The sequence below is a fragment of the Malurus melanocephalus genome, unplaced genomic scaffold, assembly GCF_030028575.1.
Source record: "Malurus melanocephalus ecotype Western Australia unplaced genomic scaffold, MMel_1.1 scaffold_7, whole genome shotgun sequence".
Lineage (NCBI taxonomy): Eukaryota > Metazoa > Chordata > Aves > Passeriformes > Maluridae > Malurus > Malurus melanocephalus.
The window spans coordinates 2,597,115-2,613,012 of NW_026623239.1; the positions used below are offsets into that span (position 1 = coordinate 2,597,115).

At 38.9% G+C, this 15,898-nt stretch overlaps 1 protein-coding gene across 1 annotated transcript in view; it reads right to left on the reverse strand.

The window, feature by feature from the left end:
* TRPM3 (transient receptor potential cation channel subfamily M member 3) overlaps window positions 1-15,687 on the reverse strand; it is a 252,210-nt gene extending 236,523 nt beyond the window's left edge. Inside the window, exon 1 of the mRNA XM_057372497.1 lies at window positions 15,493-15,687. Within this exon, the coding sequence (XP_057228480.1) occupies window positions 15,493-15,582 (90 nt within the window). The 5' untranslated portion in view covers window positions 15,583-15,687. The remainder of the gene's footprint in view (window positions 1-15,492) is intronic.
* Between the last annotated feature and the right edge of the window lie 211 nt (window positions 15,688-15,898).

Below are 15,898 nucleotides of genomic sequence, written 5' to 3' on the forward strand. Positions count from 1 at the left end.
TCCAAACAGTAAGTCAATTAAGAATCCAAGATTTATTTTTTTAATTCAAATTGTATCAGAACTACTATATTTTATCAGACAACAGACCATATATTTACTAAGAAAGATAATACTTTTCTCTCTTTTCATCCAAATACAGAGTAAACCATCCTAATTCAATTCCTAATGCAATTTTTTTGTTTCCAGCTTTTGTTAAGAAAATATTTTAACAAGAAAAATGAGATAGGTTTCTATTATATTTAACTAAGTCAAAACTATTCCAAAATCATCCAATCTGACCTTCAGTAGATTGTAGATATCCATATTTCTCTTACTTATTTTAAATTTCAAAACTTGCCATCTTCACAAAACGCTCTGTCATGTGCTAAACGGAAGAAACAGTAGAGCTCAAGGCACCATCAATGCCCAAGGCCTGGTGAGTAATTGGTGAATAACTCAGATGTTATTTAGATGGATATAGCTGCATAACCTTAACATGGATTAAACTTCCATGCCTCAGAAGTGGGATTATTTAACCAGATGATCTAGCTTTGGTAAAAATTGCAGCTGTCACTACTAAGAGTACCTCAGAAAGGATCCTCCAGGATCCTTCAGAAGTGACTGTGAGCTGATACTTTGCTTCTAGCTTGGCACTAGTACATCTTTCAAGCAGAGAAGAAAGAGAAAGCAGTCTTTGGCCAATTGCTGGGGAAAGGGAAGGAAGATATTCCTCAGAGCATTTGAAACCATCTGGAGTCAGGAGGTTTGAGCATCTCAGGACACAGCTATGAGGAAATCAGAGACTTCCGGTACCCTGCGCTGTGCGCATCACACCTTTGGCAGACACAGATTTTATTCCATGTATCCTCACACAACAGGAATGATAGCTGTACTTGTGATCTCCTACACTGTATACCCTTCTCCAAACTGTAGCACAATCAGTTTGAAGAAGTGCCATGAGACACAATCTACAAGGAAATGTAAATACATTCAACTCAGTTGGAGTTGAGTGACTCTTCCACAGCACTGGTTTACTAATGCATAATAGACTTTAAAGAAAGCCACTTTCAGGTAATGGATGTGTAAAACCAGGAAAAAAGCCTGCCCTACAAACAGCAATTGATAGTATGATTCCCAGTGCCAATACTGAAGAAATAATTCTKCAGCTTTTCAGAGAGGGATAATTGATATTTTCCTTTGAAAAAAGAAACAGTGAGGTTGAAAGTGAAGGAAAATATTGAATTCCTAATTTCACTAAAGTAGAAAACCTTTTGCTTGTATTTTCCATATTAATATCTTGATTAATGCTTCAAACACAGCGCAGATGTTTGAGAAGAAATCATAATCTAATGGCTGCTTAGTGGTTTGCCCTGAAAATTTGGTTGTATCAGTACACTCTGCAAGGGGGATAATTTAGCCAAAAAACCATTTCTGCTATATATTTTTCCTCAGTGAAAAGAGTAAGACACATAGAGTTTGGGTCTTAAAACAGTTTTTTCCCCAAAGATGCTTTAACCAAGTGTAAATGTGTGATACGTACAAATGCATAGAAATAAAATGTTTAAATTTTCCGTCTAAAGAAAATGGGAAAGACACCAGGGAACTAATGTACCATTCAGTTTCCTAGACTGCTTACAGTTCTTTTCCAAGAAAACACTCAGAATTATGCAAGTGAGACCAGAAAGTCTTTCTCATCTCTCCTTGATGCTCTGTCGCTCCCTCCTCCAATTAAATAATAAATCTGATTACTTTCGCATCCTCATGCAAGGATTTGTCCTTGAGCCCTGATTGCCCCAATCCCCATCCAGATCATGAAGTGTGACTGGATGTGGGGTCACAAGCTCACCACATCTCAAGGCTGAAATGAGACCATTTACACTGAGATGACGGGACAACCTGACCCAGAGCCTGAGGCCTCTGAGGCTGTCAGAGCAGCCTCTTGTGGCCTTTCAGTTTCTACCCAGCTGTGTTCCACATCAACCACTGCCTCTGCTGTAGACACAGAAACATCAAARGGGACCTAAAACACATGAGATCCCAGACACTTTGCTCTTCCTCATCCTGCACACCATTTTCCTACCACACTAGCAGCCGTGACTGCAGTAGCACAACTTCGTGGTTAGCTGACAGTAAGGATCCTTGTGCTTCTCTCTGGGAAGGAGATAGCTGGAGCCTGGAGTCAAAACCCTGCCTCAGGATCCTCAGGGATGCTTCCTCCACCACAGCTGCGAGTGATGCCTCAGCCCTATTCATAAAGAATCAAAGGAAGTCCTGCCAAAGAAATGATGGATAGCCTCACTGTGCCTTGCTRTGCAAAACAAGTAAATATTCAAATTGAAATGAAGTAGGTCATAGAAAATAAACAGCTTGACAGCATGTAGCTGATAAAAACTGCTAGCTCAACTGCTAGCATGTGTAAGAGTCGGAGACACAGTGGTTCTCTGAACTCTGCAAAAGCTGCCGGCTGCTGCAAATCAGTTTCTTCAATTGTGGTACAATTAGCCATCCAAACAAATTTGTGAGACACTCAGTTGCAAAAACATTGCTGCAAAAACAACTCCAGAACATAACTGCAATGTAATGTCTACCTATGCAATGTAATGTCTACTTAGAAACCACTCCACTTCACATCTACAGAATACATACAAAGTTTGTCACCTTTTCCACTTTATGTATCTGCTGCCACTGAGAGTAACTTCAGAAGATTATTCTGACAACTCCTGATTTCAAGAAGCTTCTATGATAACAGCCTCACAGCTGCAGTGCTATTCTGTACTACTTAGTGTTTAAAAATACATCTTTGTCCACATTTTAAAACAGAACAGACACCAGGGATATTTTCTTTGAAGATTAACACTCTTTGYTCCATTTTGAAAACGCAAAAAAAGTTTGAGTGAAAAACCAAACCAGAAAGGCACAAATCGCAAGACATCTCCAGTTAGATCAGGCTGCTCTGGTCCACAAAACCTGTTTCAGTGCTTTACACACCCTTGTGATAACAACTTGTTTCCATTACTCTTGACACTATCTTGGAAAAAGCTCTGGCTTCATCTCCTCTGGACCCTCCTTCTAGGGATACAGAGGCAGAAATAGGATTTCCCCTCTACCTTCCTTTCCTGAACAAACCCAGTGCCTTTTTGCGTGTCATGTGCAAAGCTCCCTGACAAGGTCAGTGGTCTCCACCAGACTCATTTTGGAAAGTCCATGTGCCTCCTGCTCTGGGGACCTCTGCACTGGACACAGCACTCAGAGATGTTCTCACAAGCAGAGCAGAGGGATCACTTCACAGTATCCTACAGTAACAGAATCTTTTCGAGTCAATCACCTGCCTGGACCCCTCTGCCTACAGCCTGAATAGGGCTGCAGGATACAACTGGTCCCCTTTGCTGAAAGAACATGCTGCTGCCTCCTAGCCTAGGAGTCCAGCCTAGCTGTCCACCACAAACTCCAGCTTCCACCACTACTTCAAGAACTTCAAGTTCTCTGCATCTGAGAAATGGTAATTCCTGGATGTATGTACAAAATGGGGATGAGAGGGTGGAGAGCACCTCCACAGCAAGAGATCTGGCAAGATCCTTAGGACAAGACTGAAAAAGAGCAKTTAAGGTTACCTGGTTTGTTCAATTTGAAGATAAGGCTGTGGGGTGACCCCATTACAGCCTACAGCTCCCTCAAGCAGGGCAGCAGAGGAAGAATTGATGATCTCTCTGGTAAGCAGTGACAGGACACATGGAAAGGGATCGAAGAGGAAGTACAGATTGGACATTAGGAACAGGATCTTCACCAGAGGGTGGCTGGTCACTGGATCACGCTCCACAGGGAAGCAGTCAGAGAACCAGGGCTGTCAAAGCTGAAGGACTGACTGATTAAGTCACATGGTTTAGTTTTATAAAGCTGCTTGAGGACCAAGACTTTTGCACCTATGACCCTTAGGGATCCCTTCCAATTACAGATATTCTATGATTTTATTATTCCAAGTCTACATGAATGAGCTAACCAATTTTAGCTCAAATCAGGAATTAGTAATCTACTCTTCCCAGAATGAGATTGGTAAACAGACAGCAAACAGCAGATAATGAAAGGATTAACTTGATCCGATCAACTTTCTGCAACAAACTAATGTTAGTAGTACAACATTCTAAAATGTATTTGTATTTTATTTTGTACATGAAATCCAAAGACATTTCTGTAATTTTAACTTTCCTGTTTTCATCTGCTTTATTTTTTTTATAAAGTCATGTCAATACTTCTGCTGTTAACCTACTTCAATTTTTTATTTTTAAATAACCCACTTCTGTGAATGGAATTTAAAAAAAACCAAAGTAGTACAACCAGGGATCTGGTAATATGCATGCAAGCCAAAGAGGTGGAATACAATAATAATCACTGGTTTAAGCATGATGTGTTTTAGCATTTATGTATTCACAAAGTATTCAGATCACATACCAACTACCCAAATTAGTTATCAGTATCTCATTCCTTATTAAAACTTGCTGGTTTTCTTTTTTTTGTTTTTTTACAGTGAAGCAAGTACATTATATTTTGCTGCCTGTGGCCTCCCAGTGAAAAGCTGAAAATCCCCACAGCAGGAAACAACTGTTTTAACCACAGTTGGTTTGAGTCTCTGAGAAAGGTATCAACTGTGAAATTCAGAGACACAGCCTATTGCATCGYGTAAGCACAGAACAGGAAGCCCACAAAGAACTAAAATTTTAATGGAAAGGTTTTGATACAAACCCACTGTAAGAACTTCATCTTATGATTTCCTCAGCTTTAGGAAATAAGGTAACAGGCTGGTTTTGCGAATCGGGACTGTTATTTCCAGAGTATGTCGACTCAGCAGTTTCTGCTAAATCAAGGAATATTAATTCCAAGCACACAAAAATAAGGCACCATAAAGCAATTTTGAGGATATGAATGGTAGCCATTCTCATGATGATACACAATACATGCTTCCAAACTGGGATTTTTCTGGCAGACACCTTTTCCTAGGCTAAACATACACATCCACTGCACTCAACAGCTTTGTGGTGGAAATGCCATGGGAGAAGAGACACATGCCAGCTGAGCTCAGGCTGTGTCACAGCCTCAACCTTGTTTTATCTAAGGCCAAGGGAGGAAGTGTGAACTAGGATGAACTGCCACATCAGCCAAGCTTAAACCACCATCAAAAAGAAATCTTTCCTGACATGAAATGACCTCTGAGTTTCAAATGAGCATTTACTACCATGTGCTAAGAGCAGAAATGAGCTTYGGATGATTGTCACAAAGAATTTAGTTATGAATGCCTGAAGCAATGTAATGTAAAGTGATCACATTGATACTGAAATAAAGTGCATTTCATGAAACAACTTAAAGTAGAATACTCCACTATGTATTTCCAAAGCACCAGAAGCCAATATTCCACAATTAATGGTGGTATTCACTATGATAAAATCTCATTTTCTGATTACATCACTGCAAACAAGGGCTTGCAGGAATTTCATGGATAGTGAACACATACAATTTAATTAATAAACATTCCACACACTTTTCTGCAGCTATCCATACTTAGTTAATAATATTAAGTAGTTTGCTTCAGCTGTTTGCCCTCCTCATTTATTTCCAGATGAATGTGTATGAGATTTAATATGGAAAAAACTTGCAGCATTAGTTATCCACACAAGTATTTGTAGTAGAGAAAACCTGAACAAACTCAGTTTTGAACCAAAATAACATAATGTGCATTATACATGTCCTTGACTATTGCACTGTTTCTCCCTCAAGCTTCTGGCAAATCAGGGCCACTCCACCCAAAAAATGGGTGTGTCTCGATTCAAATGGATTTCAGATGAGTTGGAAATAAATTAATGGAAACTAGCTGTGCTAGCACCTCTCATGGTGCTGTCCGGTAATTTTATGCAAACCATTTTCTCATTTCAATATTTGCTTAAAGACTTCTTATAGTAGTCACATCTGTGCCTGACTAAAATCCTGAGTGAAAAGTAGATCTTCTCAATTGCTCTACTTCTACAGACACCCATTTTATCATGGGATGTTGAGGTAATGAATTTTTGAATGTTAGATAAGACAGAAAATTTGCACTACTTAGGAAAGAAAGGTAACAAAAAGAAAATAACTTCAGCCTTAGATTTTACATGTTAGTAATAGCAGTCATCAGATTCTAAGAGGAACCAATCTTCTGAGCAATTTACTATTCCCATCCTGAATAAGCTAAAGCTCCCATAGTTACCATTAATATGGAACTGCACAAGATATTTTTGTCTTGATAGATCAGATTTTTATCTTTAAATTATTCTTAAATAACCATATGTACCAAGATAAAATAAGCTGATCACATTTAATTTCCCACTAGGATATCTCTGTTAACATTTTTTTGATTCTTCCCCCCTTCCCTGCAGTTGGGTTAGAAGGCTCAAAATCACCTTTTTATTCCAGAGCAATGCACATTCACATTAAATTTCCTCATTTGTATGTAATAAAGGTATCACATATGCTTGCAATTCAGTGTCTTAATRAGTACTGTGCTGTTGATTGTCCCCCACATCGAGTTTTAAAATTTCTTTGCTAATGTGGCCATTAGAAAGCATCGGCTTTATTACTATACAGAGAAACAAGAAGAATATTTCTGCTGTGCAAACAGAAAGGGACTGAGCTCTCCCAAACTCTCCCTGAAGACTGAGAGTTGTTAGTCAACTCACGTTCTTGTAAAGTCAGTTAAATCAGAAAGATGTTGCAGGCAATTTAGGAGAAATGTTACTCAGGACACTGAAAGGAAGGAGGACTGTGATAACTTCTGCTTCCTTACGAACCCTTTCCCAGTTTATAGAGCTAGGATTAGAATGGAAGATTGAGCAGCAGCCTCAGACATCCATGCTGGTCTTTTCAGTAAAATACTTACATCTAGAGAAAGAGAGAAAATGATGAGCAGCAAGGGATTCCCAGTCTCATCCTGTGGAGGATGTAGAGGAATAAATAATCTAATAATCTTTATTGGAAGATAACAAAGAGCCATATGTCATGAGCTGATCTATTAAACTAGCCAATTTCCAAACACTGCACAAGGATTTTTAAGCAGAAAAAGCTGCCACATCTGTCCCCTCTGCTCATAGTGGACAAAACAAGAATTAACAGATTTAAAGCACAGCAAGAAAGATCCAGGCAGACACCTCAGGAACATATTTCTCACTGCCCAGATAGGGTCACAGTAAAGGATTGCCTATGGGGGTTGTGGCTTCAGGAAATTAGAAAAATACCTCTAAAGAATTATGCATACTGAAGTAGTCCTCCCAGTGGCAGGGTAGAATAAGCATGTATCTTCACAGCATATCTCAACTTATCCTATTCTCACAGAAGAAAGTAAGTGTAGGACCTCTTAAAAATTGACACCATATTCTTATTTAAGAAAAGTTTGGATTTGAACTGAATAATTTTAAAAAGTACATGGCTTCCAAGCAGTATCACTTKGCAATCAGCCTTATCAAGGACAGTACAAAACTAAAGCCATCACATCCAAACCCAAAGGGAAACCTATAGCTACTGCTCTGCTTGTCTAACAAGCATTTTGGGCAACTTGATACCTGATCTACCCGTCCTTCAGCCAGAGGSAGCTGACCTCTTCCTTGGCTGATTCAAACTGGATTGCATGTAGCAATCTGGCTGTCACCGTTATTGCCAACATAACCTGGCAGCACTATCGCTTCTGTGAGCATGGGGTCAGAAGACGAATGTCTGAAAACTTCTTTGAGTGATGCTGTTCAGGAAAAGGGTCAGCAGAGAGGTAGGCAGAAATTTAGGGAGGGAAATCTGAGAAAAACTGTAGTATTATGGCTGAGTTGTGCAGATCTTCAGACTTTTAATGTGACAGTACACAATTTGCAACCAGAAAAAACACTGTTCATCAAACCCTTTCATCTCCTTCACAAGACACCACTAATTGAAGTACTGAACCCAAAAGTTTAATAAGAACATATTTTGAAAATGCCTTCTGTTATTCAAAGCACTCAGAAAACACTACAAACAATCACAGAAAAGCCAGTCTCAAAGGTCCTCAGGTTACCCTGCAATTAGTTTATCYAGTTATTTCATCACTGTTTTTAGCTGTATGCAAAGATGAACATCCAGCCATTGCACTGCAAAACAACTGTGATATCGCTGCAACAGACCCACAGCAACATGCCACACCCATCCCATACACCAGGAAGTTAAAAAAATGGCATCCTTGTGAAACAAAACAATGCACCCTTCCTAAATTCTTAATTAAGATGGCTCAGTAAGTTGCTATCTCTACTGTCTGCATTTACAAGCAACAGGTGAAAAAAAAGGTACGAAACGAAAAACAATGCTTCATTCAATCCCCTTCTCACTAATGTAAAGTCAGCCTGATGATTGGTTTAATTAAATTATAGAATCCAGATATTTTCTTCAGCAAATTCCCTGATACTGGTAAAAGCATTTTGTCAGACTATTTCATGTCATTATATTACTTGGGGGATCAAAGATATTTTTGATGAAGTGATTTTATTTCATGCTTTATTACTAGCTTTGACATAAATTTCCAGAGAGCCCCAAGGGCACTTCTTTTAACTGTAGCATAGTCTTGTTAGCAATTCAGGTGGAATAAAATCACTCAGCTTCACTTTATGGTCTTGTGCCCTGAATTTTTCACATGGCACCCTCTCAAAACATAAGGAACAGTATAGCAGAATAACATTAAAATCTTATGCTCTTGACCAAGATTATACAACACATTGTACCTGTAATCTCTTGATTGTATTATTTTTGCATTTGGTAGCATTTTACAATTATTTTAAAACAATATTGTGTCAAGAACGTGTCTTAATTTTCTTCTTCTGTTCTACTAATATGTATCAAAAATATAAATTTTTATTGTTTCTATTTCTCTGGAAATGAGTGTAAATCATCTCTCACGCAGTTGCAAATTTGGAATCTTGCATTTACTTTCTTATAAGCAAGTTTAATGCAATGTTTCATGTATTATCTATTAAATGCTAGTGGGAAATGGCACCACTTGCCACCTCTTGTAAGTACCCAAATCTGAAGAGGCTCAACTTCATGAGAAGCAGAGATCAACCCAAAACCTTCTGTGTGCAGAAGAAATGCAAAATCTTCTCTGATACCTCATCTTTGTAACCCACTGGTCATGGATACAGAAAAAGACAAAACCTCACTGCACTAAGATGAGGGTAGAGACATTAATGAAAGCTGGATTTAGAGAAAACACTGAAAATAATATTGAGGTGCAAGAGGATAAAAAGCTGTAGCAGTTGCAGGTTCCTTATCTTAAACAGCCAAGTATTTTTCTACTGTAACTGTCGCATCAAGACTGAAAATTTAACGTATTTTGTATCACTCCTGTATTTTTAAAAAACACTCACATGGTAGTGACATCCCTAGAAAGAAAAATCTTATGGCTTTATCTCCTAAATTTTTTTGTTTAAAGTGAGTAACTTTACATTCACAGAGCCTTTCCCAACCTGAAAATCAAAACTATTTTTCACTTTACATGACATTTGTGGACTACAGCCTCTGCCATCAAAAAGGCATTGATGTGTGGCATCAAAATGGCACTCTTACATGTAGGCTTTTTTCCATGGAAATATGACTTCCACCACTACACTCTTTRTTTTTATCCCTCACTCTGTTTTTTCTTAACTGGGAATATACTCCTTATTGTGGAAACTAATTTGGTGCTACATCTCTTCCAAGTCAGTGACCATCAACCCAAGGCATGGAAAAGATTCAGTCAACAAGGCAAACAGCTAACAAGCTCGGATTCACCTTGGATCACATAAAAAAATGTACACTGCACCAAAGAATTAACCATAGGGTTCTTAATACAAAATGGAAAAATCATGATCAACTTCCACATTTCATTTGCTTTCCAAAGAAATGAACTGGCATGATCTGTCACAAAATCCTTACACATGAACGTGCCCAGTTGCCACATTAGAGGGATCAGCTCAACTCTCTGCTGATGAGAAGCACAACTTCAATAAATATGCAGCTTTTGAGAAAGTGCAACCTCCAAAAGGCATATTATCAGTTCTTCAACCTCAGCTGTGAAATGTCATCACCATTCTGCCATTACTTRGTGATAGAATGTGAAGTACCAGGGGCACAGCTGACAGCTGAGCAGAGTAATGGAAGCACACCTGTGCAAAGGCRTTGTGAAGCCACATTGCGACACCACTGCTCCCCTAATTTGGGGTGTAAAATGAATTTTTTTACATTAAAGCTGGAGACTGCAAAGACACAGCAATGCCCTAGCCCCAGGTCTCTTCCATACCATCCTTAACTGGTGAAACTGATGGCCCAAGGAGCACAACACAGAACAGAAAGCCAAATCTTGCTCTTTGCTGGAAACATAGCTTTTGTGCTTCTAAGGGCAAGTAATACACCCCAGAAAATCTTTGAATTACCATCAGAAATATGCTATGTGTGTTAAAAAGGTGATAGACACAACTATGTTCTGACAGGAAAACAGCAGTTTATCAATAAGTTTTCTGAATAAAACTTTAATAGATGCATAGAATTCATCTGTACTTCACATCAAATACAGCATTCCACCATGCTCAGATGCGTAACTAGCTTTTYTGTAGGTGAATTTATAGAAAGATTGTCACACTGACTGTCACCATCTCCATGCCTCATGCCTGTGTGTTAGTCTGCTCTTAAGGGCTCCCCCAAATGCATCAAATCCTCCTGAGGGGTGTCACCAGTGCTGGCTCATTCGTTGTTACAATTTAAGTCATTAAGCTGAGTGCCGACACAGGTAAACTGCCACCCTAATTTTACATTCCATCATGTGCCCACTACTTCCAAAAACATTTGGTATACTACCTCAGTAATAATTGCATGCATTAGGATCTGTTTGAAAAACCTCAATTCTTCAATCAAGACTTAGTAAACCTGTCCTCTCATTTTGTTGCAGCTTGACAGAGGGATATTGAAAATTAACTAAAATAATAATCAGAATTCTTATCTATTAAGCAGTGATAATGAAAGACCTGACTGTCAAATAGACATCAAAAGAGCAGCAAAGAGAAAAAAAAAAAGTAACATTTTGATTGCCTTTGTATTTACATTTTTGCTCATTTTCTCATTGATAGTGAATAAAATAGCATAAAAAGCTTATGCTTCTGTTTTTGAAGACCATAAAATAATCTAACATTACCCTCCTATGATTATGGCACACCTTTCAAGTATGTTTAAATATCCTTTATCAAAAGTATCTCTCCTGAAATATAGGACTATTTTTACCAATCAAATAACCTTTTTTTTACTTCCCCAATACATTTGAGAAATAAAATTACCTTCAAAAGATACAACTTCTTTATTACAATCACTTTTCCCCACAGTAAAAGCTTCAGGGTCATAAACGTTAACTGTTTAATAATGAACACACTTCATTCTTCCACCATTCTGGAGAAGCAATATTCTTCACTCAATTTGCCAAATCAGGTTTTTAAAAATTATACTGAAAGAAAATGATTTGGTAATCAAATAGCAATGCAATGTTAATTGATGTAAGCCATTGAACAGTGTGGTATTTCACCATGTACCTTAATAAAGCCTGCCTGATATTTCCCAGTCTTTATTCCCATATACACCTTCTTCATGGACATAACCAAACTTGCTGTAGCAGGAGAAATATTGTCCACTCCTTTTATTCACATACATCAGCCCAGTCAGAATTTCATATGTATGTACCATCATATTCAAAAGACATTGCATCTCATTCTAATGAGCTATTTTTCAGCTTTTTAATTTTCTCTTGGATTACCCTATCTATTCTTGGTCGGGCAATTGAATAAAAATAATTAATAAAAAGAAGATATAGTTTTTAATTTGGTAAGAAATTTAATGTTGATCACTTTAATCTTCCACCAGTTCAGGAGCTAGGTTAGGACCTACTGCCCAGGTGAGGTCAATGTTCTTCTTYATTTGGTAGGGCTGAGCTGGCACTTTTGTCGACCTGTATGCTGTGAAAAGAATAGCCAAAACCTTTCCTCCAGTGTTTCTTCTGACTGACTCTGTTTCCTTTCCTCTGGTTCTTCCAAAGTTTCTGCCTTACAAGMCTAGTTATTGACATGCAAGTCAGATTCATGATGAAAAAACTTAGTAGTCTTATTAAATAAGGAATAGGTGGGTAATTTGTTGCTTTTCAAATATTTCATACAGTACTTCTACACTTGCACGTCTATGAATCTGTGGTATTGCAACTTATTGCACATTGCAGACCTTTTGTTATTCAGTCCTCTTCTACTCTGTTTATTTATCTATTTTTCTTGAGTATACTGCCCATTTCTTGATCGCATGGCATGTATTGTATCYTTTTCAAGAAGTGCAACACTCAGCCTCTCCTAGGGCACAGTGTCCTCTGAATGGAGTCTTTAGCATGATGTCTGTCATTCATTCATTTTTTAAAAACTAAAACATTGTTCTAAAATATCTGGGTTTTTGAAACTAATCTGATCATCTCTGGAGAATGACAGTTCTGCACAAAGCCACCCTCTCTGCAGATGTGCTCAAAGCACTTCTTAGTCTTTACTTCAGATAGGAWGTGTGTTAGCATGTTTTAAGAGTATTGACAACTACAAAAAAAACACCAGCATGGAATATTCTACAGGAGGTAATTTACTAGAAGAAACAAATGGGACCAGTGAAGACTGAGCTGATGACACAACTGGTGTCATCTCCAGTTATCTCCAACAAACTGTTTCAATCTGTACTTCAAATACAACTCCTAGTTCTCTATGTGCCTGTCAAAAAATGAAAAACTGAGAAAACAGGATTATGAAACCACACGTAAACATGAGGGTATTAGTGAAGTGAGTTAGACCAGGAACACATGCCTGGAAGAAAAACACAGAGAGCAAAACTGGATGCATCTACAAATGATGCAGTGAATTTTTGTGTGTGTAAAAGAAAAAAATCTCCCTCATTCCTACAAGTTCAGGAAAAATCTTATCCTTGAACTTCATGGTCATTTAGTTCTTTTGTTCATGTAGACTAAAATAAAGTATACAAATGAAAAAGACACAATAATGTTTTATATTTTCTTACTCTACCTAAACTTACCATGCACATTGAAACAGAGTTTGAAAATGATAGACAAAGCACACCATAATTAAAAAGTGCCWTATCAGGCTTTGCAAAGTTTATTTTGTTACTCAGGGCATTGTCTGCAGGAAAAAGGATATAGAAACGGGTCTAGGGAACATCTGCTTAGAAACAATATAGCATTAGTGCTTAAAAACCACTTAATCCAATTGGAAACTGGGCAGTTAAAAAAATTCAGCTTTGATTATTGTGCTTGCCTTTCCAATGTTTATGGATTTASAGGAGAACCTTTCATTTAGAAAAAGAAAAAAAATAAAGATTTTTCTTTATTTTGTGAAAAAAAGCATGAACTAGAAAAGTGTACTTTTTATACAAAATATTTATACTACTCCTATGGTAATTTAATGCTACWGTTATTACACTCTTTCCTTGACGACAGGAGAACTTCCTCGGGTTGGCTGATGGAATTCAGACAATGGGCCCCTGTTCTTACATCAGTCACTTTCTATAAACACATTAAATAACAAAAGCAAAGATAAGAAGCAAAATTTCAAGCTTTTTTTGGGGAGTCTTGAAGATGCTGATGGATGCATTTCCCTCTCCAGCCAATAAGCACTGCTCGTGAGCTGGGAGAGGAGCGAGTCCCACCTTCTCTGCTGTGGTCYTTCCCACACCTCACACACCCTATGTGCAGAGCTCGCTTATCTCTGGTTATTTTCCCTGCTCTTTTTAACTCTGCAGGGTCCACTCACTRTCTTTCCCTAACAGGTTATATCTGTAGCTTCAGAAAATAATTTTTAGTCAGCTCTTTTAATAATTAAGCACAACGTTCATCCTTAATTCGCAATGAAGAGAAACCATACACATGGGGCAACATTTGTCTGCCAAAAAACAAATGCTGCAGACTACACCTCCTCACCCTGACCCACCSGTATTGAAAACGACAGTAAAACTCCCCACATCTGAGTTCTCACACAYCAGCAAGATTATGTTCCCCTAAAAGCATCGGACCTGTAGAGTTAGCATATTCTCATGTGTGCTTCTGGGGCTGGGGGGAGGGAAGCCTTTACAAAATAATTACTTATGTTTTGATTTTTTAGAAATCTAAGTTTTATCTTTCTTTCATTCTTTCATTCTTTGGAGCTGCTCACAATGTACCCCCAGTAGCCATGCATCTGGTTTGCAAACAGAAATATTTTCTACTGTAGCCCATTCCCATGAGGACATGACAAATATCCGGTAGGATACACAGCKTGGCCACTCGTGAATTATATATACAATAATTATACATACAACATATGTCTGCTAAGTGCAATGTCATACGCTACACTACTGCTCAAGCATGTTGCAGTAGTAAGGACTGACCTAATTTCCAAGCTACTCACACAAAATCAAGAATTGACATCTAATACACTGTCAGACCAGCCATGCTTTACCTGGATGCATATTAATTTCAAAGCCAAACTATCAAACAATGTGATGGAATAAGATAACTATTGTAATGAATAAAACATTTCATAAAAAAAAAAGCCTCCGAGGAAATTACTATATTGTTTAAAATTTCATTGTACAATCCAATTAAGATGTTCCAAGAACAAAGAAGACTTTTCAGGTTAATGTAACCTATTTTTTTCAGTTTACTGTAACCTATTTTTCATCAAGAAGTTGATTCAAGACATTTTGTTTTCCAGCTACAAATGCCTCTAAAACGGCTTCAGTGGGGCACACGATAGTAATGCTACTTTTCATGCTGAGATTAAGAACCCTCCACAGTATATAATCCCCAAAATTTTTGGAAACAGAAAATAATAATTTCCTAGGAAAGCACATATAAAAACACTTTCAAAAGCACCTTCAAAACTGTGACACGTAGTTCAAACAAATTTTTAAAAATCAGAAAGTTTCACTTATGCTGTCTGCACTGCCAGTCTTAAATTGAGCCTATTCCCATGAACAGCTTTTAGAAAACCAAGGTAATTTTTTTCCACCCACATATTGCTCCACTTTTTAGTTGGTCTGAGTAGTATTGGATCTTCAGGTACTGCCTAGGGGCTAGATAACCCAAAGAACAGATAGCAGAGGGCTGCGCACAAAGGAACACGCCTTAGAAACAGATACCTTCTTCATCCCTAGAAGTTCACGGCTTGATAAGGCAAATAGAAGCACAGATGATATCCACCGTTCCTTCCTGCCTTTTTTACCCCTTKCACACACCTTTATTGGCAGACAAACGCACTGAATAGAGTACAGACGCACAATATTGGTACCTTCAGGTACTCACAAGGGTTTTTTAAGGCAGCAGGCAAGGTAATTAACAGCAAAGTTGGGACTATTTCTAAATTAACTTTCCAGCAACCTGCAGTTCCTTCAGGCAGGTGCTGAGCGGCAGACAGCGGTTCTCGAACGCAAAGCGGGCTCCCACCGTACCTTAAGGAGTCTGACCGAGGGCAGGAAGGCGGCATGGCACAGCTTCCGGATGGTCCAGTTGAGTGGCCGGGGAGCGTCGGTCTGGTTCATGACTGTCCACAAATCCCAGCGGGAGAGGAGCCGCAGACCTGACAGCGCCTACCGCGACAGCCGCCCTCCGGGGCGCGGGCATCCCACGCTCGGCGCGTCCCGCCCGCGGTGCCGCAGGGCAGACACTGGGGCTGGGCTCGGCGGGGCTGGGCTCAGATGAGCTGGGTTAGGATGGGCTGGGTTAGGATGGGCTGGGTTAGGATGGGCTGGGTTAGGATGGGCTGGGTTAGGATGGGCTGGGCTGGGTGCGGGGGGGCAGCGGCAGCGGCAGCGGCCGAGCCGCCTGCAGAGAGCGGCAGGCTCCTGCGAGGGGCTG